The sequence below is a fragment of the Linepithema humile genome, chromosome 3, assembly GCF_040581485.1.
Source record: "Linepithema humile isolate Giens D197 chromosome 3, Lhum_UNIL_v1.0, whole genome shotgun sequence".
NCBI lineage: Eukaryota > Metazoa > Arthropoda > Insecta > Hymenoptera > Formicidae > Linepithema > Linepithema humile.
The window spans coordinates 2,753,368-2,777,953 of record NC_090130.1 but is presented as its reverse complement, the minus strand read 5'-3'; the positions used below and the strand labels follow the sequence as shown (position 1 = coordinate 2,777,953).

The 24,586-nt window shown below is 42.1% G+C and overlaps 1 protein-coding gene and 1 long non-coding RNA gene across 3 annotated transcripts in view; one reads left to right on the top strand and one right to left on the bottom strand.

Annotated features, from left to right (window-relative positions):
• The window catches only part of LOC105676360 (uncharacterized), a 205,804-nt gene that overhangs the window by 6,538 nt on the left and 174,680 nt on the right, over window positions 1–24,586 (bottom strand). The window lies entirely within an intron of this gene.
• Window positions 1–24,586, top strand: part of mdy (midway) — an 82,991-nt gene that overhangs the window by 39,731 nt on the left and 18,674 nt on the right. The window contains exons 6-8 of the mRNA XM_012374159.2: window positions 15,819–15,968; window positions 20,704–20,884; window positions 22,716–22,824. Of these exons, the coding sequence (XP_012229582.1) occupies window positions 15,819–15,968; window positions 20,704–20,884; window positions 22,716–22,824 (440 nt within the window). The remainder of the gene's footprint in view (window positions 1–15,818; window positions 15,969–20,703; window positions 20,885–22,715; window positions 22,825–24,586) is intronic.

Below are 24,586 nucleotides of genomic sequence, written 5' to 3'. Positions count from 1 at the left end.
CTGGATTTTAATTAAAAGATCTTTAATCGCCGTCCTTTGGGGGGGGGGGGGGAGCGCCGAGCGTAATAAGCCAGTGTTCCTTCGCTAATTTCGCTCGGTACTGCATTCTTAATATTCTCTCCGTCATTTACATACTTGATACAGAACTGCGAGTAAATACTCGAGAAAGTCCTCGCCGGTTTCTCGAGTAAGACGAATCGATGCATGCTTTTCTTGACATTCGTAAGAAAACTCGAAGTGAATCTTGTATTACCGACTTTATACCGTTATCGAGGAGTATCTTCAGCGTTCGTCTTTTACGACGCTTCTACGCCGGGGCTGAAGAAGCTTTGATTCTGTCACGATATTCGACCGTCAGTCGTCGCCGATGTAGTTGACGAGAGACAGAATGAGAGACAAGATTTGCGGATTGATCACAGTTTGAAAAACGGCAGAATGCGAGCTTGCGAAGAATAGAATTGTCAAAGCTCGAAGCATCGACAAAGGAAGATCTTTTAGTCTCGCGAAAGATACATCCGTCTTGTAATAGTTAACTGTGTGTGTTCGCGATGAAGTTCAAGTAGGTGCTTTGTTTTAGTTTCAAATGGATTGCCCGCAGCGAACATTCAAAGACACGAACAAAGAAAAATTAGACGACGTTAAGATCGGATTATTTTGTTTTATACGGAAAAATGAAATTAATCCCACGTTTTCATTTTTTATTATTAAAATTTCCGACACACAAAGGTATTTTCAATAAATAGTACGAATATTTTACTTGTAAAAACATTATAATAGCCAAAGATAATATTAAATTGCGAGTAATTTGAAGTTTCTGACTGCAAAAAAGTTTCCTTAGCCGCCCTCGGCGGCCGCGATTGCACACCGGGGAATTCCCAGATTGAACTGTAACGGATGACAATGAAACTTCAAAGTTGGATCGAAGCTTTTGAACTTTGACAGGAGAACATATGACCTCCTATCATCGAGGATGCAGTGTAGTCGAAGGTGAAGGATCGTCATGCTTCAAACTCCGTGAGATTTACTTCGCTACTACGAAACTGGAAGTGTTACTGTTCTTGCGGATATTGGAACATTTGAGAACTCGTTATCCGAATAACCATGATAGTTATAAGTTGGGCATCGTAAATTGGTTACGAAGTATAACAGCTGCATAACAATCCGTAATATGCAACATTGTATATAATAATATCCATCGAGAAATAGTACACCGTAGAAGATGAAGAGATAAAAAAAAAAACATAAAAAATGTTTAATTGCGTATTATTTTGCAACAATAAAATAGAAATATTAGGAGAGAAACTTGAACAGAGAATCTTAACTAAAAGTTTTATCCTAACGAAAAGAAGCATTTGCTTACAAATGTGCATATGATCGAGGCGAGTATATAAAAAAATAATGCTCGAAGAAATACAGAGACACGATAAAATGTAATAGTTAGGAAAGAAGTAGTCCGCGGCAAAAATCTAGAAATCTTTGACGAGCGTCCAAGAAATCCTTAAAAGTCTGATTCTCCTTTTATTTTCGTCCATAAATCGTCGAGGACGGGCATCCTGGGAAAACCATCGTTGGTGTGAATGCGTCTTTACGTCCCGGCTCGCGTAGACATCAAGCCTCCCCGGTGTCTACGTGAGTGAATACACTTTTGAGTGCACACTCTCGTATACGTCCGTCTCGCGTGTTGAAGGGTCGAGCATCCCGGGCAAAGGAGCGACGAGATAGTACTACCGGCGATGTAGGGAAAGAGAGGAAGAGAGGAAAGAGACTTCCCGTGAGAGAACCCGGGTCGTCCGGGCACTTGAACCAAAGCCACTGCACTCCCGCTCTCGGTGCGCTCGGCTACGACTACGGGAAGTTTTAAGAAGCGCTTAGGCGGCTCGAACGCGTGCGAATCTTTGCCTTTCGCGCCGCAGTGGCTTCTAGCTTTCCGTCTGTGCTCCTACGGTTGCCGATATAAAAGCATCTAGTTGCGGTGGATTTTTCTTAAGAACCGCCGCTACATATATTGTATTCTTCATACATCGCGGATTTTTTTGAATATTTTTATGTCAAACACAATAATTATAGCGAAAGATTCCAGTAAAAAAAATTAATTGTATTTTTCTATATTCAACGAATATTCGTTACCGAACAATTCAATTTTCTGTTTTATTCTTCAATCATTTTGATATCGTATTATTTCGCATTTATCTCATCTCATATTATTCACCTCATCTCACTGTTGTCACGTGCATTCGATTGTACTTTTTTTTTTCGCTGGACACGAACATCGAACAATTTAATTCTTCTAGCCGTGCTTCTCGTCCGGCCGAAACGACAGAGTTAAAACACGCGAGATACTCGTGGAAAACTACAGCGCGAGAGAGAGAGAGAGAAAGAGAGAAAGGGACGCGGCACGACATGTAGCACATTGCCGTCGATTGCCGTAATTACGATGGTCGTCGATGCGAAAGCATCGACGCGCGGCCGTCGGACGTCGAGTTTCGCTCATTCGGAAGTGCTCCTACACCCGAACGTGCCGCGCTTTTTTCTGTTGATACTGCGAAACGTGACACCCGATAGAAATGCGACATGAACGAGCCACGGCCTTTCGATCACTTCTCTTTCTCGCTCCCCCGATCTGTCTGTACGCGTCTCGTTGTTGCTTTCGCAGTCGCGCGCTTATACACCCGCATTTTCCCGCGTCGCTCGCACGGCAGACAGCCGCAACGCAGTAAAAAGCGTCGAGTGTTTGCCGCACAGTTAAGTGGTACCATATTGTCCTACAGAGAGGGTCCTCGCCTTCGGTTTAACGATTGGACGCACGTGTCGATGTAAACACAATCGCGTGACGGCCCATCAAAAGCCACATTCAGCGAAAATGGAAGATCGTGTAGCAGCAATTGTCAATACCAGTCAAATTGGTTAAGGATATAGTTTTGTTTTTCATACATGTGTACATGATAAATGGTTTTATACAGCATGCTTTTATAAAGTCTAAATGTGCGGAGTTCTTTCTGCAAACGTTGGCTCAGTAGAAAAATCACTCACTGGTCAGACATGCGAAATGAGAATGCTGAATTTCTCTTGATCAAAAAGATGCACATTTGTGTTTTGTCTCACATATTCAACGAAATCATTATTAGATCGATCTAGATGTGGCTTACTAATTGACTTGACTGAAATGAGAAATTTTGTTATCGCGATTTACACCCGTATTCTTCACTAATATGTAATGTATTAAATTTGACGTATATTTTAATTACGAAGAGCTTATCTCGTATTGTTTTACTTTGATTTATTTTGATTTATATTCGGATTTTAGTCAGACTTTTAATTAAATTATTAATTATCCGTATCAAACTATAATATTAAAATATTTTACTTCTTACGTTCGTCACTGTTGTTATGCGCCCTACTTTTCGTTATAACTCTACGTTGAATTTTCCCAAGTTTAAGAGATATATATATAGCTTTTCCTGGCTTTCGACTATCTAGCCCGACGCAATAATCTCTGTATATCCGGCGCGAGCGCAAATCTAGTCACTCGAAATTACCGGTCCGCCCTCGCGGTATTTGCAAATTCTTGCTGCACACTCTTCGCGGCGAGCTGTCACGAGCAAGCGGATATACTCGAGCGCACATATAACCCGGGCGTTCTAATAATTCTCCGCCTCCACGCTTTCAATTTCGCAACCGATCCATAAATTCACCCCCGAGGTGCGCACTTCGCACACGCATCTCGCAGCCACCTGTAAAGCTCGATTCACACATAGGTGTATGATATGATTTCGCATTTCTTATACACGGATTACCAACGTTGGTACCAATGCGAACCAGCAAGGCAATTGATACTTGTTGCTGATTATTATTATTATATAGTTGAAGAAAAAACATATTTATGCGATTGATGTCGGCGTGTGACGAGCTAGCGAGTTTGTGTGCGTGGCTCTTAAAAATTCGCATGGTAAACTATCTTTTCGGATACGCCGCTAACGTGAAGCTGAAGCTTTAACGAGCGCACGACAAGTCCGTAAAATCTCGGCGCAGCGGTAGCCGCTAGATATAAATGCAATATCGCATCCTACGGAACAAAAGGCCGCGGTTGGGGAAACTCTTTTCCGAATTAAGGCAGGCGGACGTGTATTTTCCGCGTTTCTTGTTTACACAGACACGATATTCGCGTTAACGTCCGCGAATGAGAGCGTCTTCGCCGTATATTATTACGGTCTCGTGACGCGAATGCCGCATTATTCCCCGCGAGCTTGCCCCGGTCCCCCGCAGTATTCGTTGCCAACGCTAATCCTAACATGAATAAGTAATTAAGCAAAGAGGATTCCGCAGAATAAGAAATAGAGATTGCGCTAGACGGCGGAAATAAAAACTTGATGTTTCATTTCAGTTTTAATCATCTTTGAATAGTTACACTTTTATATATGTTGGGAATAATTCAATAGTGTAAATTTATACAGACTGTCACAGATTGTATATTTTACATTACTTTTAAATCTATTGTTCTCTAGTCTCGTTTTTTTTCTGTTGTTTTTTCACAATTTTCGTGCGTGATAGAAATGCAATGTACATATAAACATTTGATTTTTTAAGCTTGTTAAATTTACACTGCGAGCTTGTTTTACACTTGCGTGGAATAAGAGTAGTAACGTACATTTTGTTTCGCGTGTGTTATCTTATGCATGTGATGCGCTTCTGTGAGAGAAGGGCGTGAGATGAAGCTCGTCGTGTTCTCTTGACAAACGCGACGAAGGACTACGCAGTAGGTAAAAGCTTTACGTGGAACGGAAATTACGTTCGAACGTAGCCGGAAGCGCGAGCAAGCGGACGCCTTTCCGCGAATTTTGAATAACAAATCGGGGTCCGTCACCTAATTCGACGAGACCCCCTCCCGCTCTCTTCCGTCCGGTTCCCTAGAGAGGACGGGTCGCGCGGAATAACTACTTCGTTATTATGCTTTAATCTACCGGCGTCTACTTCAGTAAATGAGAACTTCCACCGGTGAATAACGCGAAGAGTCTGTTTGAGATTAATTTCTGTCGCGCATGCAGTAAATATTCTTATGTTTCTCGCTACCTCTTTTCCTCGCAAAGAGAATACCGCTCGGTAATATAAATCCTCGATAATTCTTCTTAAATACGTTTGCGAACTAATGCATTAAAAATGTTAAGGAAAAAAAAAAAGGAAAAAATAATTATACACAACTCGAGACGCGAGATTTTAGAGAAGTGAATTCGCAGTGCCTTTTCCTCTCATCAACCTTTCCGTCTTACCGCATCACCGCAAGCGCCTCGTGGACTTCGGCGCTCTTTGGAATTACAAATTATGCAGCGGCAGTTCTTCGACGAACCCGGTTCTCCTCCGATGAGTTCCACCAGAATTACAAATTGCACGTCCAGACACTCGGTTCTGTGTACAGAAGGGTCGCGCGCGGAGGCGCTGAAGGATACTGTTGGTTTAGGCAGGAATGGCCGGGCGCGGGAACAAAGGAGCGAAAGGGAAGGAGGAAGAGTGAATCCAGATTCGGGTTTCCCTCCGTTCATTCGTGCGATCGACCTAGGACGGCTCGACGTGGAAGATTGCTCATCAGAATGTTTGTACGTCTACAGAGGGTTGCGAGGGGGCTGGTACGTAAACACAATTGAGGGAATAAAAGAGCGGCTGATTTTTCAGCAACAGCACGCGGCATGGTGAATAAACGTTAACGAAATTCCACAATTCGACAACGGCGTCGTTTGCTCTCGGGAAATTTCCGCGGGAGGGCTTGCCCAATTTGAGGATCTTCGTGTGCGATAATCAACGCGATGCTGAAGAGGCCGCAAACATCAGAACATTACCATTGTGTGGGAGAAACAACGCTGCGTAGGTAAATAATGCCGATCCTTATCTTCAAGGGAACTTTGAGAAGTTTAACTCGCGCAGTAGCTACGATGATGAGGAAATTGCTGAAATCAGCAATACGTCGAACAATAGACATCTCTTGCTCTCCTCACAGTATTTCACTGTAAATGAACGGAAATGGACGGTAAATGAACGGAACGGTTCTCAGCGGTTCAATATTTTTCCTTTAATTAGAAATGGATCACAAAAGATAGATGTTACTGATAAATATAATGGAAATCGTAATAGATCAATTTTTATAAAGAACAACATAGACAATCACTCGGTCATTCAAATTGGAATTTCTTTCTTTCATCTATTGGGCAGAATTTTACAGTTATCGCAGACTCAAATAAATGGTCGCATTACAAAGTTGGAAAGTCTTGTAATTTTCGGTCTTACCGAATATCATCGAAGACTTAACGGTTACGTGGGCATAAAAGGACTAAGGAGGAAGAACAACGTAAAAGCGGCAAACGAGGGTGCATTAATTCAAGCCTTCTTCCATTTTATCACGCAGTATGGGCACGTAGCCGTGTTCGCTGACTTCAAAGGAACATCAAGTCCGTTCGTTACGCCGTTAATTTGCTCGAATGCTACTGTTAAACTCCAGAAGCTCGTTCTAGAATTTGTTACGATCAGACGAACCGTGGAACTGCCCCGACGAAAAATGAGAAATTTGTTCTGATATTGGTGTATATATTTATGCGCGGAGCGCAGGATCGCCTTTGACAAGAAAATTAAAAAAAGAAGAAGGAGCGCGCGCGTACACACACATACGCACATCCATATAGATAAATAGAGGAAGAAAAAAAGCGACAAACAGGAGGTGCAAGAATTCATCCCGTCGTCTCGCGGCGGAGCCCGTTAACGGAGATGCGCAGCCAATTTCGTAGACTTCAAACGGGCAGCAGGCTCGACGTAGCGTGAAATGTCGCGGGGTGGAGCAAAGAAGGCGTCTTACGCACACGTGATATTATACGCGTGTGCGTCGGTGACACGTGTCGTTCTCCAAAATGACGATCTACATACCATCTACATTTATAATGAGAAGGCAAATTGAAATTTCGTCCGTCTGCTTTATTTTAATTATTTCACAATTATTCTTGCGGAGCATTGTTTTACTTCTAATCGATATTTTGCATAGGCGATTCAATTCCATATCATAAATTAGTGTAAACTGCAAATTATTTAATGTCTCTAATTATTAAATGAAAAAAAAGATGTATCAAATTTCGTTAAAAGCGTTGGGGATACGTTATTTCAAGTAACAACGTTATGCAAAAATTATGGTATAGATTGTAAGGTGGAATAATGCTGTTACGTAGAATAATCCGACCAAAATTAGGCTACGAAATTGGTTTTCGCGCAGATAATGCGAACGGAGAGAACAGCATGCTCGCGCGTGTTATAACCTCGATGTCGCGGGGAATTCTGCGGAAATGAACGAGTCGCTGAATTTCGTGGGTTCGAGTTTGTCGAGGAGAACCCGCTTTTGCCGACGTAACGTCACGGAGAGTCACGTCGAAATTTCAGTACACGTAGTCCGCGATGGTCCTGGAATATTAATACCGACGGCTACGGCATTGCGTACTTTCGAATTACGTTGTTTAACATTACATCGATATTTCGCAGCGTAAACAATTTTAATTCATGGATCTTCCGGGATATTAACGCCGACATCGATGGAATTCTGTATTTTTACGACACTGTATCGCTCGATAATTCGCGTTGAAAACGTGACTCGTTTGCATAATTACGATTATAGGATAACGTGTTCGATGTTTGAGAAGATTATTTAGCTCACTATTTGAAGGATTTCGAGAATAAGTGGAACATGAGTTTTTAATTTGTATGATCCGCTTGAAGTATAAAATCGCACTTGATTTAAATATTCCATAAATGAACTCTGTTATTTAGCGTACTCTTCGTTCAAAAACGTCTATTAAAATTGCATATTAGAACTCGCGTTTAATGCGGAACTCATACGGATTGTTTCGACGTTGCAGCGGCGTGCCCCGCGAGTTGCGGCCGAATACCGGCTCCGTCTATCCTTGCGAATTCTACAGAATTCTTTTCCGCCGCAAACATCCGGACGGACAGTAGCATAGTGAGGATGTCTCGAGAGCGTCTCGCGCGAGAATAGCCCGAATTTCCGCAAGGGTTTCGGGTCAGGCCAAGAACGTCGTACCGTGAACGTTTCTCGCTGCGGAAGCGAATGGTGTCTCTGATCCTGCGGATGGCGGCCAAGCCGTGACACGATACGCCGCGTGAACAATGCACAAATGCGGTCACAACCGCGATACCGACGTGCATTCGAGCGTCTTTCCACAATCGCTCGTTCCAATCGACACTTGAGCTGCGAGCTCTGCAGCGCTGAGAATTTCGCAATAACAAAGTTTGATAAATAACCTATCAAGTTATTTTTAATTTATTTCGTTTATTTCTTTTTTTTTTAATTTATTTATTTGATTGCCGACTCGTACAGGAATATAAATCTGAGCAGTGCTATGTAATTGCGGCGTATTTCGAATTTTTAATCGGTTTGCTACAATATTCGGAAATTACGTCAAAAGCGGGAATAGCATTACGCTTGTGCGCACGCGAAATAGATGACATTTTGTACATTTTGCTTGCGCGAGACTAAAAGCGCAATGCAGCGTGCCGAGAAATCGCAGAAAAATAACATTTTCGACCGGAGATTGAAAATATGGGGAGGAAGAGCGGAGAAAGGGGAGGATAAAAACGAGTTCGATGCGCCCGCGTCGGTTGTTCGAGGAGTCTTTCTTTCGCACCAACTCCCCCAAAAGAGAAACACCCTTTTATTACAAAACGACAAGCCCGATCTGGCATTCTGGAGTTGTCTATTGACTTCTTGGCGAAAGATATCGCGCCCGCGTTCCCGGCGACGCGCGTGTGCGTAAAACGAATGCGCGCCGACTGCCAAGAAGAGTGTGCATCGCATCAATATCATATCACAGTCGGAGTTTGATATCACGTTATCGATAGCCGAGAGTCATATTGAATCCATATTATTTCGGGGCCATTTATACGAAATGCGGTGAATTATATAATAGCTGGATACGTTCACTATTTTATATTTGAATTAATCTCACTATTAAAGACTTGTAAAACTTACAAATAACATCAGCTATTTTTAATCGCGAATATTCCGAGAACGAGATTAATAATTACGATCATTCGGTTGAAAAGTCTCATGAAGTAGCCAATCTCGGTGGCAAGATTCGCGTGTGTAGACGTGCGTGAAACAAATGCGTGCCCGTCTGCCAAGATCCCTCTTCACGCACGGTGGCCCGAGGTGATTACACCTCCGTGCCAACTGGATATCGTGCCAGGATCAGGGACGGTCTGAAGGATCGAGAGGTCGCGATGGAACGGGCGAAGAAAATCGTCAGGACATAAGTAGGAAATTACGCGTGCCGTGTGAGTTACGGGCGACGATCGATCCCGAAATATATATGCCCCCGTGTAAAAGGTAAGGCCCTCCGAGACGGCAAATCGGGGAGCAGATTTATCGTTCCACATCCGGCCGGATATCGCCGAAAATAAAGAGCTCGCGCTTTGCCACCCGCATGGCACTGCTCGGGAAACTTACATTATGTCTCATGAATTGTTTGCGACAGTCTTTTCTCGGTCGTGATACAGGAGGTTATTTATAAGAGATTACTTTTAATCGATACGTATTTGAAAATACGCTTTTGATTGTAATTGGTAACAGTTAATTGTAATTTGTCTAACTTGTACTTGTCTAACTTTGAGCCTTCTACGAACAAAGAAGAATTATGGAATTTTGAGGAATCGAGTCGTTGGATTGGAGATAAGTTTTTTAGTACGCAATTAAAAAGTCTGAGATAGTAAATGACTTGAAAAATAACAATATATTTATTTATGCTTGAATAAAGATTTAAGATATTCGCATAAATCTAAATCAGATAAAAAGTAAACTTTATACTCGAATGGCACGCGATAATGCGAGCAAAAGACGAGAGGGAATTTATTTAACAACTTAAAGTTTCTTGAGAGTTATATTTCCTTCACGATCGAAATGGTCGCAGATGGAAGCTCGTCCAAATTGCTGCGTATAAATATTCGATTAGATAATTTGTCAGAGTTTTATTTAAATTCGACGAAAAATTGCTCCAAATAAATAACGTTGCATTAACATTTCAGACGCAAAGAATATTTGATCGACGCGATATCATATTTTTAGCCTCTACGTAGTTATACCTTGCAAATTACTGCAAATATGAATTTTATGTGTAACGCATTTCAGAATTAATTCTGGCATGTTGGTTAAAATTGTCGAAAATATACGGTCATTCGCGATTTGATCTCGATTAAAAGAGAATAACATAATCCACTACATTCAGCTACTTTCTTTGACGTGATCAGCAAATATATTTGTTATTTCACCCAAAAATTTATTCGCAATAACAAGCACGTAGATATAAATAAACACATATTACGCAATTTAAAAAATCTTCAAAATAATTATTGATATTTTTGACAATTATAATAAAGTTTTAGCGAACAATATTTATAAATAAATATTAAAATACAAGCTAGTCTTCATGCAAGATCATCGCGACGTATCGTTTATCGGTTTCCCGGCAGCGCTAGTTGCGATGGTGGAGAATCGAAATTGCGCCGAGGTGTGTACGAAGTAGTTTCGCGCAGTGTGAGATATAGCTGTAAATACCGTTATCATGTTGCTTTCCCGTTTCCATCGAGATGGCTTCGAGCGATGCCCGTGACACATCTCGCTCACGGTAACGCATTGCGCGGAATTATACGCTCCGCCGTTTACCAGTATAATTATGCGCCTGCCAAACACCGCGAAGTTTCAACGTGCCGAAATTTTGTAATACGCAACTTTACTCGGCAAACTGATTTCGGCCTTCATTCACGGAAGTTGGGCGCCCACGCTAATTGCGTATTATTTTATTAAATTAATGCACGAGATATCGCGCTGCCGTATTAAATTAAACTTCTTCAGCAATGGCTCGAGCTTGGTAATTATCGGAGAACACGGAAAAAGAAGCGACACGGCCGGTAATGTACATACACATACATAACAATACTCTTCAATGAATAGATGGAAAATGTGGAAATTCACAATACGGAGAACACATTGTCGCTCGAGCTACTCAAGTCAATACTTTTGTAGCAAGCACTCTTTTTTTTTTTTTGTTGCAGTCGCGATTTTTTTCTAATGATTTTCGCAGCCTGTCTCGAGTTTGTTAACATAAAATCTTTTTACGCAGATATTTTATATGTGAAATCGAACCTAATATCAGATCGCATAATCTGAAACGTAAAGCTCCTCGCCGGCTCTCAAATTTTCACGCACCGGCATGCAGCGGGAAACGCGCGGAATCGAAAATGCAGCGCGACGGTCTCCGATTACGATCGCGTCAGAAATATACCGTTTCACCGTGGCAGACAACTCGATCCTCTTTTTACACCCCCTTTCCCGGTTCTTTTTTCCGAGAGCATCGATTTATACCGAGCCGGCGTCGGCTCGGAAATGTATCAGGCGCTGTAGTTCCGCATCCGCGCGTTGTCATGCCAAGTGCAATGTGCACGCGATGCAGAAACGCGCGGCAGCCGTAACATTGTTCGCCTCGACGCGGACTTCGATACCGCCTGACAAAGGAATTAATCGAATTACATCGACGGGAGAAAGAATATCGGCTTCTGAAATGGGATGCGCGCGCGCGCGCGCGCGTGCAGGTACAGTTTCCAGGTATCGCGATATAAAATACGCAGTTGCACGGAAATGAATTCTAGTCTTCGTTCATCTGCCGTTTCCTGTCGCGTATCAGATACAAATTGCCAGAGAGAATTGTTTATTATATAGGAACAATCGCGAGCTATATTATTTAACGGCGCGCGGTGAATGCACGCGGCGAAAATACCTCGACATCAAAAGTATCAGTGGTTCCCAGTCTTTTTCCTGCGTTTTGTGAAGAAAAATCACCTTCGGCCTGAAGAAATATGCAAAAGAAGCTCGTCGATTTCCTTAATTCTATAATTACTTCTTGGGTTTCTACATTCACACAAACGTGAATGGAAGGAAGAGGGAGAGTGAAAGATAGGACTGAAAAATGAAATACCTTCCCTAGAGTGCGATAGCGACCGAATTGAGAACCAATGTATTACGCGGAAGAACAAAGAACGAAATACAGTTTCTCGGTAAAGGCGAGTTATCTCGCTCGATAAGATTCTTTGGCGAATTTCATTGTAGATTGGTACCGCACGCGTCTGTAAATTCACGCGAAGTTCCATTGTGCTCGCTGGTGCGGTGTTATAAAGGATGAAAGCTGGATCGACGATCACAAACGCACCTCAAGAAGGACGTAGTCTACGACACGTTTTCCCGCTCAACACCAGACGATCCGGCGGCAGATTGCTTCGTTCCAGCTGACGCGTAGGGATGGATTCTAATCGAATGGCTCCTCTTTCACGTATTCAGGATACATTTGCACCTACAGTAACGTATGCCGAATGCGCTTAAAGTGCGGTGAAGTTTGATATTAAAGATATAAGAGAAAGAAAGAAAAATTTACAATATAATTGTATTATAATGTATATAATAATCTATTAATATAATTGATATTTGCATAATTAATTCACGTTAATGAGTAATAGTTTAACATACGCAAAAGTGTAAGATTTCAAAATTTTAACTTATATTCTGCTAGAATGAGATAACAAGTGGTTTTTCTTTTTCGACAATTTCTCATTTTCCAATGGTGAGAATCTATTCAGCACTTCGTTCTCTTTTCTCCCACTCCTTCCTCGACATGTTTAATAAGAAGAAATGCAAGCTGATGCATTTTGATTAGAAACTATTTTCGCGTGCATTTCAAAGCGAGGAAGTCTGTGATGGCAGATGGGAAAACGTGTCGTTGAGCCCTCCGCGAACGGAAGTCTTGATCATTGATCTAGCTTCTTCTTTTATACTTGCTCAGGATAGTGCACGGAAGCGTGCACGATGAAATTCGCCGGGGAATGTTATACCAAGCGTGGTCTTGCTGGAAATTGTGTTTCGCTGTTTGTTCTTCCGTCCGTTCGGGAGCTGACATTAATTTAACCTCGTACGAGGTGTGTCTAAAAAGTTCCGCCAACGCGAACGCGCAACAAAGACAGATGACGTTAGCAGAACTGAATTCTTACCTCACTGTAACATTTCACGGCGCGTGGTGTACTCGGAGAAAGAAATAACACAAATGTCAAATAAAAATGCTCCTTTGTACTGCTGACGAATATCGCTTTAGAAATAAACACCCTTAGTTCCGTTATAACTCTATGAATTTTATTTTATTAATTTATGCATTATGAAATAGCAAAAAAAAAATATGGTCGTGTAATTTTCTTTGTAATTTTTCTTTCAAAGTGACAGCAACGTTTTTATTTTATTTAAAATTTTGATATCGCCAAATCTTGGAGTGTTTGCAGCAGAATTCCAAATTTTCAATGTTAATTCTTGCAGTTACATAAATTTAGTTCAAAGTTTTGTGTCTCGTAACCGGAACATTTTGTCAACAAAGGATGCTCATGGAAAGCGAGGGAAAAGTAAGATGGCGAAAATGAGAGTGTGTCTCGTGTGTCACTGAGAACTGGCAATATCTCAGTTCGGCCGCGGAAAACTGAGCAACTATTTTCACACGCGCTACGTCACCTATCGTGTATCAATGGTGGCACAATATGCGCCGACAGGAGCGCGATATCCTTGCTATGCGCCGGGCATTTCATCACATCGAAATTTTTTGCCGAGTAAATTATAGCCTCGATGCTTCGTCGAACACACGGGAATTTAAGGGTTTCGTAGAGAGTGAAAAGTAATTTTCTGCCGAGATATCGAGCCTTCGAGAGACGCTCGAAAGAATATCCGTCGCGTTTGCGCTAAATAACTCTGCGGAACGGCTCACGGCATAAGTGAACCGCGATGCTTCGAACGAAGAGGCATGTCCTCCTGTCAAAGCGAGAGAAGCGGGTAGAAATGAATATTTGAAAAATTACCCGACGTCCTTTCCAAATGCAGACTGAAAGAAAATAACCATGACAAATAGAGTATATATCTTCAAAAATAGCTCCAGTATACTTGTTCAGCTTTTTAACGTTAAAACAATTCGTGAATTATGAATTTCCGAAAAATGTCCGTTTATAAAATTACAATAAATGGATTGATGCGACACGATTGCGAACCGCTTCGCCAGCGGAATTCTGCAGAACAACGCGATTTAGATCGCAGTTTGCACCCGGTAGACCGGTTGTATCGTTTTGCAACAGACCGTATACGCGACGTATATGCGCGTCACGACATTTGGCAATTACCTCGGCGTGTACGAGCACTCGATACGCGTGTATGACGTCGCCGGTTTGCCCGGGCGAATACTCGTGCGGACGACAAGCCATAAACGGTATAAGCGGCAACGAGCGACGCCCTGAAATGTGTCCCGAGACGCGTTTCGACTGTCGAGCACTTAACGCATCGGGGAGCTATCGAACGGGATCGACGCAAATACACCGGCGGCTGATATATACACTTTAATATGCAAGATGAATTCCTACTTTACTGGCGTACACAATTTTATTCGAAAGGCAAATGCTTAATATTCTACCGGCGTTTCTCGCGTCTTGTTTGCATCTCGGACGGTTTATGAAGCTGACGTTAGGCGTCTTGCCTGAAAATGGAAAGCGTCAGAGCGAAAAACGGGAAGAACTATGAAAGGCGAGGACAGCTTGCGTCGTCAAGGTACACCTGGAAGCTTTCTTTTCATTGCCTCTGCAGTACGCCAGAGCCGTTTAGCCGGCACGCCACGGTTCTGTGGGGGTGGCAAATGCACGCGGCGCATATTTCGCAGAAATGCTTCGGCGCTTTCGTGCCGACGCACGAAATGCGCATGTATAACGTGTATTAACGAACGATACCATCGCCGTGTAATATTTTCTGTGGCCTGGGCCTTCTCGTCTCCCCATTATCGCCGTCGGTCTTGCGGGGACTGTTTGCGTCCAATCGCTTCAACGATTGTGATTTGCGCCAACGCCACCGCCGATTGTGACACGCACGTGTCGTTGTCGCACCGACCATCTATTTTATTCGTTATTTTCCCACTCGGATAGCCTGCAAACTAATTTCAGCGAAATCAATAGTAGTGCGTTTCATCGAGCCGTTGCTAAAACGCTTAATTTTCCCACGGTGTATATTTTAATCAAATCCTTTCCCGCCTCGTCATCATTCGAAGAAATTAATAGCGCGAGTACGACTATAAATTCTCGATGGTAGCTGGCGTGCGCTGGCGCGCAGGTAAATGAGAGTCAGGATGCAGGTAGGACAAGCGTCGTGAAAGCGAAGGTGGTGTAGAATGGTTTCGTTCCGTTGAAATTATGTCCTTCCGTCCGTGCGGAATCTCGCCACCTCGGCATCGGGATAGCTTGGTAGTAGGCGCGATTTAATTAAGATACGAACAATCCGGGACGCGAAGGAGGCCAGCCGGCACGCTCGATGGAAATATCGGAAAATATGAGGATCGTGCCGGCGTCGCCTTCGTCACCACGTCTGCAGTTTTCCAACGGGGCGGATACCGGCATAATAATAACGGACATTCTCGAGATCGCGATGAGAATACCGGGTCGATAATTGAGCGGTAGCCACCACTTATACAAACGCCGCGGAAAAATCTCCGATCGCTATGCGCACGCAAAGATGAGTAATTTTCGGCGGCGATCGATCGCAACTGTGCCGAGTTCTATACTTTTGTGGAAAAAAAAAAAAATATTCCGTGGGAGTTTGAATAACGGTGAGATTCGTAGCGTACAGCGAATCTCTGTACACGAAACAGAAAAATAAAAGCATTGATTTTATGATGTTTAAAATATTTTGTTTTTAATACTAAATATTTTATGGTTCGTTGTTTCAGTTGGTGCCATGTACGTGTGCATGCTGTATGCTATACTCTTCCTCAAGTTATGGTCGTACATACAAGTGAACATGTGGTGCCGCTTGAGCACCCGAAAGAAAACTACGCCAGGCAGAATGAGACGTCAGCTGTCTTATAATAATCTCCAATGTGAGTATAAACTGATATATACGTAATTTTTTCACATATACTTTATTGCGATATTAACATCTCGCGTACTTTTTGCGTAATAATAAATGAGCAATATAATTTTTAAAATACAGTACGTTTGCGATGCAATATATAATTTTATTTAAAAAACAAAAGAATAAGGGAGAAAGAAAAAGGATGGAGAAATGCTTCTTTTAGTTTTCTCACTCAATTTATGACTTATTTTACTGTGTACATGCACCGTCCGCACGCGATTCACAATGACTCTATTAAAACCCTATCCGCGTACAGAAATATATCATTTCCGACGTGCGAATGACTATCTTTTATGTAGCGTGTCGTCCGTTGCATTTTTTTTTTTACGACAGTGCGTCTCATCGATGCTATTGGAGTCACATACTCAACGGATCTCCCACTCGGTCGGGCGGAAGCCGACCGGCGTAAATCTTCGTCGTTATGAGCGCGGCGTGAATATGCGCTTGCAGGTAATGCACACATCCAAGTAGTGCAAACACGTCCTACAAATCGGTAATCCACAGCACTCGTGGTATTTGCCAGCTCCTGAAGGCGCGCGCACACAGCATCGCGGCGTACCGCATATGCGCGCGATCCGTTTAAACGCGTGTGAGTGTGGGGGCATGTACACGGTGGGGGAGAGGAAATAATTTCCACCCAATTTAAACTGCCGATCGGATGCGCCTATGTTTCCGGTGTCGGACGCACCGTGGTATATCGATTATTCAGATCTGACCGGCAAAGTCAAATTATACGAGCAAACCTTTCCCCAATAAACTCACCGCGCGGAGTATTAATCCTTCCCCTCTACAGCCGCAGCGACATTGAAGCGCCGAGTCGGTTGCATTTGCACTTTTAATTGTGATTGCGCAAACGATCGATCTACACGCCCGATCTGACGGAGTTGATTGGTGCGTATGTCGAATGGATTTCGACCAATAGGCGACAGTTTATACACACAGCGCCGTGTGAAACTTATATCAAATTGTTGTTCCGACGGACATGTTTGATAAATTATCAGAAATAATTAAGTCCTTAAAATAAACATCTTTTTTTTACTCAAATAGACTTTTTAATATTAGAATTGTGGAATGTTTGAGTACGAGAAAAGTTTCTGGATGAGCGTGTAAACGCTATTGATTGCAAAATTCCGAACGCAAAATATTTACGGTTCGTCGAAGCGAGAACTCTGTCGTGGACGTGCAATTTCCAACTTTTCTCTAAATTCGTTGCTTGTCAGTTCCGGATTTCTTTACGCTGTATTTCACACCGAAAATTAAGATAGATATTTTGTGGACATTGACGTATTCGCGTTCGACGTTTAGTTCGCACCTAATTAGTTCGTTATCCGCTTGACCGATCCGAAGCGTTGGTCTCTCGCCCGAGAGCGTCCTAATTACCGTGCAAAAAGCGACGTAGTTTGATATAATTATCGAGAGTCCGTACTCGCGTTCACGCGCGACGCCTCGGCGTTCATCGTGACGGCGACCGGTCGATCGATCGATAGACAAATGCAATCGACAAAAGCCCGCCTCGGGACTCCGTTATTACGACCACGAGCTCGTGTAATCTAGCATGCGCGCGGACGCCGTGTAATTTTCGCCCTCTCTAGCCCGGGCTCCTATGGCACGTCGTATTATTACGTTCCGTAATGACGACGTGGAACCAGTCTGTAGTGACTCAACCAGTCGGAGACTGTAACGTAGCCACGTATAGCCCACGCATCGCGAAGGCGGGGCGCTTTTTTTATTCATCATGACTCGATCGATCATGCGAGAAATGAAGCCCCGCAAAAGCCTCTCTCGGTCTCTCTGAAAAGAAACCGGAATTTCTTTCTTTATTAGCATCCAAATAAGTGTTCCTATTTTATTGTTCAAACGCGCACGTGAATTTTCTCTTAGAATTAATTAATATGTAATTGTTACAATAATGTTTAATGAGTGAGAAAATGTATAAGATAAATTAACGCATTTAGCAGAGATAAATAAAAAAAGAGTCAATGAACGAGTGCTTAATTTAAAGCAGAAATAGATGTCGGTGTCACGGCGCGACAAGGACGCCGAACAATTTACGAGTTTGCCGGATTGCGTGGTCGAAGATCGCAAGCGATCGTATCGATTGGCGAAAGGTTCTCTTCTCCGGTGACATCGGTGCTTAATTTGTGAGACTCCTCGTTTGAACGGTTTGAACGCCCTCATAAGAATGCTGCCTCTTTCACTCCGCGCCACCTCTGCCCGTCGATATCGATCCCTTTTTTCGCCGTTATTCGCCCGCCGCGCCAGTTTCGAGATATATGAATGGGACCGGTCTTAAGCGCGAGGCATCCCTTGGCACAAAGACGAAATTACATCGGCCCTCGAGACGCCCTCGGGCTGAGATTGAAAAAAATAGAAATTACACCCGTCGCGAACGGAAGCCTGCTCGATCCTGTCCGCGTCCCCACGAGATTTCGCCCCTCGACGATTCCCGACCTTTTTCTATCCTCCTGCGATCTTTCGCGAACGTGATAGGAGCCGCTAAGGAGATCTCGTGAACGCAAGTAGGATTTTACGAAAACGCGAGGTTGACCCTCGGTGACGTCATAAATTTCTTCATATTATCTCTGTCTCTTTCCCTCCGCGTTAAGTATCTTTGAGCGTCAAAATTCAATACAAATATTTTATCATGCTCGAAATTGGTATGAGATATTATAGATGCAATAAATTTAGATTTGCGATTGCTTACGAGATAATATAACGCATAATTATTATTGTGCATCGTACATCGATGCTAATGGTATGACATTCTAATACATACAAAGACATTATCTTATGACATGGTTGAATCATCTGTTAACATTGAGATAAGAAATATCACGCTCTGTCAAGAATGTCTACATACGAGATAAATTTGTTCCGCCAGCAAAGAAAAATTTCTTTGAAAGTGATGTCATACCGTCACTGTAATCACTAAATTATAAAAATTACGCTAAGAATGAATCAAACCAATCCGAAAATTCGATTAAAACTAAAAAAGAACATAAACTGAGAAAACTTAAGACTTAACTTAATTTTATGCTCTTTGAGTTATTAAATATGATATAAATTTTAATTGTTCAGACGGATGGAAACACGTAACTTTTTATGAAATTATTATTACATAGCGTTACGAGCCAAGCGATAATTAATATAGCTACGATTTATTACTGCGTATCGGTGAAATTTGTAAAAGATGCGGACATTTGTACAATCGATTAACTGGAAATACTCCGAATAAATACAAGCAGCTCGTGCAAATCGAGCTGGAGGGAATGGTTTTTAATTAATAATCCGCCGGCAGAGAGTTTACCGACACGGTAGCCAAAGATCACAGGCTCGATCAAACGAATTTACATAGAATATTAACGAATCATTAAACCGTTTCCGAGTGCTTCCACGCGATCGTGCACTCGCTAACTTCATGTATTTAGCCATTCACAAAATCACGTCGCAATTTTGTTATTGCAGCTAGCGAGTGTGCGCGAATCACGGTATACTTTGTTCAAGACTGTATTTTTCTATCTGTTTGCAATTTCCTGTTAATAATGATGTTATATTGATGATACAAATCACAAAAGTACATTGTGAATTACGAATAATTGCCGATGCGATTACAATTCTCTATCTTGCGCTTTTTATTACTCGAGAAATTGCTGTTTTCCGTAAACAACCGTATAGACGATTGATCTGCATCGCAGCGTCTCGACGATGTCAGTACGGAAATCTCGTTGTCCTGTGTAAGACCTCGAGTGAAAGAAATGAGAGAAAAAAAGGAGCAACGTTTATTTCGCAATTCAGAGGGAGGAAAAAGAGCGGTAAAAAGTAAAAAAGAGACATGAGGAATTTAATTTGGTTGGATTCTTCTACATTTATTACGAGGGTCGTAGAGCGACGCCAAGGGTCGTCTGCCGCCGACGTGGACGTCGATCGGCGTCGCGAGAGCGAGCCGCGAGTAGCGCAATCCCGGCGTCGCGACGCAACCGGGACGTTGTCGAGCAGCAGCGCGGCGCGGCAGCCGGCGCAACCTGAGCTTATTTGAATTCCAGATTGGATTATTCATCGGATTTGGATAATTGAGGGGATTCTATCAGTTACCGGTCCGCTCCGGGGTGGGATTAGACGCGCAGATAGGAATCCGCGCGCCTAGCGCAGCGTCGAGGAATTCCGGGGTTTCCGGCCGAGCGAATCGCGCGAGCATTCGGTTTCGTTGCTTAAGGGACAGCTCGAGGGACTCGAAGGAAGCGATTGTACAAAGGGAAGATATAACTAACTGAAACTTGTGGAAATACTCCTTAGAAGTTCTTGTAATTGTAATTTTGCCATCGGGCAAGTATTTAAAACACTGATGCTGCAAGTATGCAACGCTGCGGAAAGAATTTGATCTTCCCTGCTCGCGTAATATCTCTTATCTTACGCAATTTTCATCTTTCTAATGCCCTCTTCATTTTCGATCGTGGAAATCTCCCTAAGCAACTTTTTTATATCGTTTATTCGTCTTCGTTTTGCCCGATCTTGCATCTATGTCACTTTGCGGCTGCTGCATATTTATTTATGCAAAGCAATCTTCCTGGTTAGAGTTAACAGCACCGAGAGACAGTCCCGAATTAGATTCCCTTCGATCTACGGCGCTGCGGATAGCTTAACTTTCGATTAATCGAATACGGCCGCAATGATAATAAAAAAATACGACCTTCCTGTTACAGCTTCCAACGTTAAATATAACGCAAGTGATACTACCGACGGACTTGAGCGCAAGATAAACGGCGAAAGTGCATTGGTCCAATATCCTGACAATCTGAACTTCTTCGATCTTTATTATTACATATTGGCGCCCACTTTGTGCTACGAGCTGAATTTTCCCAGGACGCAGAGAATCCGGAAAAGGTAAATAAATTCTCGATTTTTACATCTCAGCATTTGCGATTTTCCATTCGCGTGTTTCTCGCAGCGATGATGCACGTTTTTGGGCAATCGTGAATTTCGTTCGGAATCAATAATAGTGATTTCTTTTTAATCATTGCGTAAGAAGACCTCCATAAATCGTCTCTATCGGAACTGACCTATTGCTAGCGATATATCGAAAACTTACCGATCGTTTGGAGAACGATTGGAAAACGGGAGCGTTCCGATTGGATATCTTTCGGAACAGTTACGCGATGGGTCTTCTAGTCTTCTCCATTCGACTTCTTCCCGCGAAGCAATATAGTCTTGTTTCTGTTTACATGTGTTTCGAGAATCCCACCTGGCTCGCTTCGAACGAGAAGCGAGTCAAGTGGAAACTTGATATTGTCTGACTTCGGTCACGCGAGCGTATACATTGCGTGAGGCGTATAAATCCGTGTTTGCTCTCAGATTTCTCGTATAGATTTCGCTCTGGTGTACCTCCGCAATACTCCTTTACGTCTTATTTTCTTTTCGTAAAGAATGTCAACAGATGCCAAACTCGTCGGTTTCGGAAATTCGGATTCTAGTAAATTCTGTGTTTGTGGACGAAAATTTTCAGACAAGAATTCTTACTTTGCCTGATTTTATCGGGGACATGAATTATTCGCGCGAGTCGCAATTGAAGCCCCTATAAAATTCTATTTTAGAATTCTATTATCTCCACCATTTTGATAAATTTGATTTGAGTTTATTTTAATGTGCCATTTATAGATAATAAATCAAAATTAAGAACATATTTAAGAAATATTTTCTGAAGTGCTGAAAAGGTTTTTACTAATTGATTTTGCACATTGATAAAGATATTATTGGACAATTTAAAAATATTTAAGAAATATATTTAAGAAGAAAAATATTGTAGAATTTTATTATTAAATATTGCTACAAAATTAATTCTTAAATTCTATCCGCTTAATATGAATTACACACATTCCAATATTGTCTGGAAAGATTATATAATACATAATATTTGAATCACACAGATTCAATAAATCGGTAAAACTCTGATCGTCGGCACAAACTTAAAAGTGTCTTTTTCCAAGTTCGTTCTTCCGATTGTATCGCCGCCCTTACCGGTTTTCATAGTGCGCTTTCCTCTTTTGTGCGCCAGTACGCCTTCCATGCAGTCGTGTTCGTCGAAAAGTGCATCCAGACTGTTCGGCTTTACTTGTCGCCGGCAGTTTGCCGGAAACGAAACTCGCGTAGACGACGTACCGTCGAATGGGAACGTCGTTTCACGCGACAGTACTCAAAAGTCGTATTTTCGAATTTTCGAGAACCGGTTTATAGTTGGGTGGGTGGATGGAAGGGTAACGAGGACGGAGGGCAGATTCATGGGGGTTGACCGGAAATCGGTTTGTGCCGCTGATAAAATCTGAGAGCAAATAGATGTGCGCCAGTATCGCGTAATGATCAATGTAATAGAATCGCGTGGAAACGAATCAAGTCGGACGGCCGATAAATCCGATAAAATGTACATTTGCGCATCCATTATAATGACAAGAATATACATATGTAGATCCAAATGTCAAAAAGCACGAACAAAAATATTATTTTTTTTTTTAGCGATACATATTCCATTGTTAAAATGTATAACGTTCGAAATTATATATGCAAAAATTTGGACAGGATTAACGTTAAGTAAAATTGTTGAAAATTTTATTAATTTTTTAATTTACATATAAAGTCATGTTTCTCGCTTAAAATCTGTTTTTTTTTTTTTCAAATTAAGTTAGAATTATTTATAAATATTCCAGTATCGTGTAATTTATAGGTTCCTCATAAAACGGATATTGGAAGTCCTCGTAGGATGCCAAGTGGTGTTGTCGCTTTTTCAACAATGGATGATACCATCCGTGAAAAATTCATTAATTCCCTTCAGTGTGAGTATTTTATACATCATTTATTATTATTTTAATAATTTAGAAAATGGAACCTCTCCCAAATCCACACATAAAGAATACATTTTGTAGTTACAGTTAAAATTCGGTCGATAAATCAATTTTGTCCAAAGAACCATACACCCTTACGCCTTTCTTCTCGAACAATGAGTAATGATTCATCGATGTCTCGGATTATATCTCATGTTTTATTACAAGAGCTAATTATTTATCGTCCCGGTCATAAATAAGTCAGGCTAACCGCGAGAGCGAAACAGCTGGTAAGATAGGGGGCCCGACGACGAGTAGAAGTGTAATTTGGTTTCGGCAAATAGGTACGATCAATCTTTCGAGTAATGTTCCTGCCCGGAAATTCGATACACACAAATATACACGACAAATTCTACGCTGCCCCGAACAAGCATCCCCACGGTACCGAAATCCCCCGCGATAAAATACGCAGGAAAAAGGGAGTTGTCGCATGCGCCACGGTTGCAGTAATATTGTTGCAAGTTACACCTGTAGGCAATATATCCGTCCGCGATATAGCGTTGCATAATATCGCGAGAACGATGTAAATTGCATTTCTTAAAATGCTAAACAGATGCGAAGGGAAGAAAACTGAGAATTTCAGCGCGACATGTACAAAGTATATTTTTTATCGCTTATACTCCGCCCGAAAGTGGCGCTGTTATATTTCACGATGTTAATAACTTTATCGCGAAAACTCGCGGTGTCTCCATCCGTCGCGACAGCAAAACATTTACAGCAAAAACGGTATACATCCAATTTATTTTTGCGGCGGTGCAGTGGCGGTTCTTGATAAAAATAAGCGAAAGGTGAGGTGAAACGAAGAACGCGTCAGCGGCACGTTTTTCTCGTTCGCGTCGCAATAATGCTCGAGGCACGCCATCAGTTTTTATCTCGCGCGAAGTTAAATCCTCCGCCTTGATTTGCCAGTTATATTTGGTACCGCGGGAGAATGACGCGGACGATATTTTCACTGCGAATATCCCACGCGTCCGCTCGCAGCCGGACGATGTCCCGTCTGGAGCGATGTAAAAAAAAAATACGTTCGCAAAATCTAAAATTGTCACCGGTCATTTATTGCCGACGCTAGTTTTGTCACATTTCAACTACAGTCTAATTTCATTCTCGCATCTCGGATTATGTCTCAATTGTTCGCAGTCCGCACGGCGGTGGACGTGACAGTTTGCTTGCCTGTAATAATTATTTTCTCAATAAGGGCAGAAAATAACCAATGAAGGCTCTTTTTCATATTCTTCTTATATTTCATAATGAATTACGACACGATGAAAATATGTGACAGGTCGTATCATATTGAACATAAAACTTTCTCTCTCTGGTATGATTTTTATTGCATTTTTCTATGAAGACAGATAATGACACTCTGACATATTTTAAATTAATTAAAAAAAGATCCAAAGGCACGGAGAGAGAGAGCTAGTTAATTAGCCAATTATCAATAGTTGTCAATGGGGTGTAATAAACGAATCCCTTAATTAAATAAGCCGCATTGATGGTGGGACGAGAACGGGAGGAGGAGGGTAATTTGAAACGTTAATTAGAGGCGTACGAAGCGCGTAATTTAATATTTATGTATACTTTTTAGTCTCACGGCATACGCTCGTTCGGGGTCGCGTACCTTTGATCGCGCGGAGTGTGTCGATTCGCGTCACGACGAAAATTTTCCATGAGAGGGCCGTGGATTTAAATGGGGCCTTTTACGTGGTCGGGCTTAACC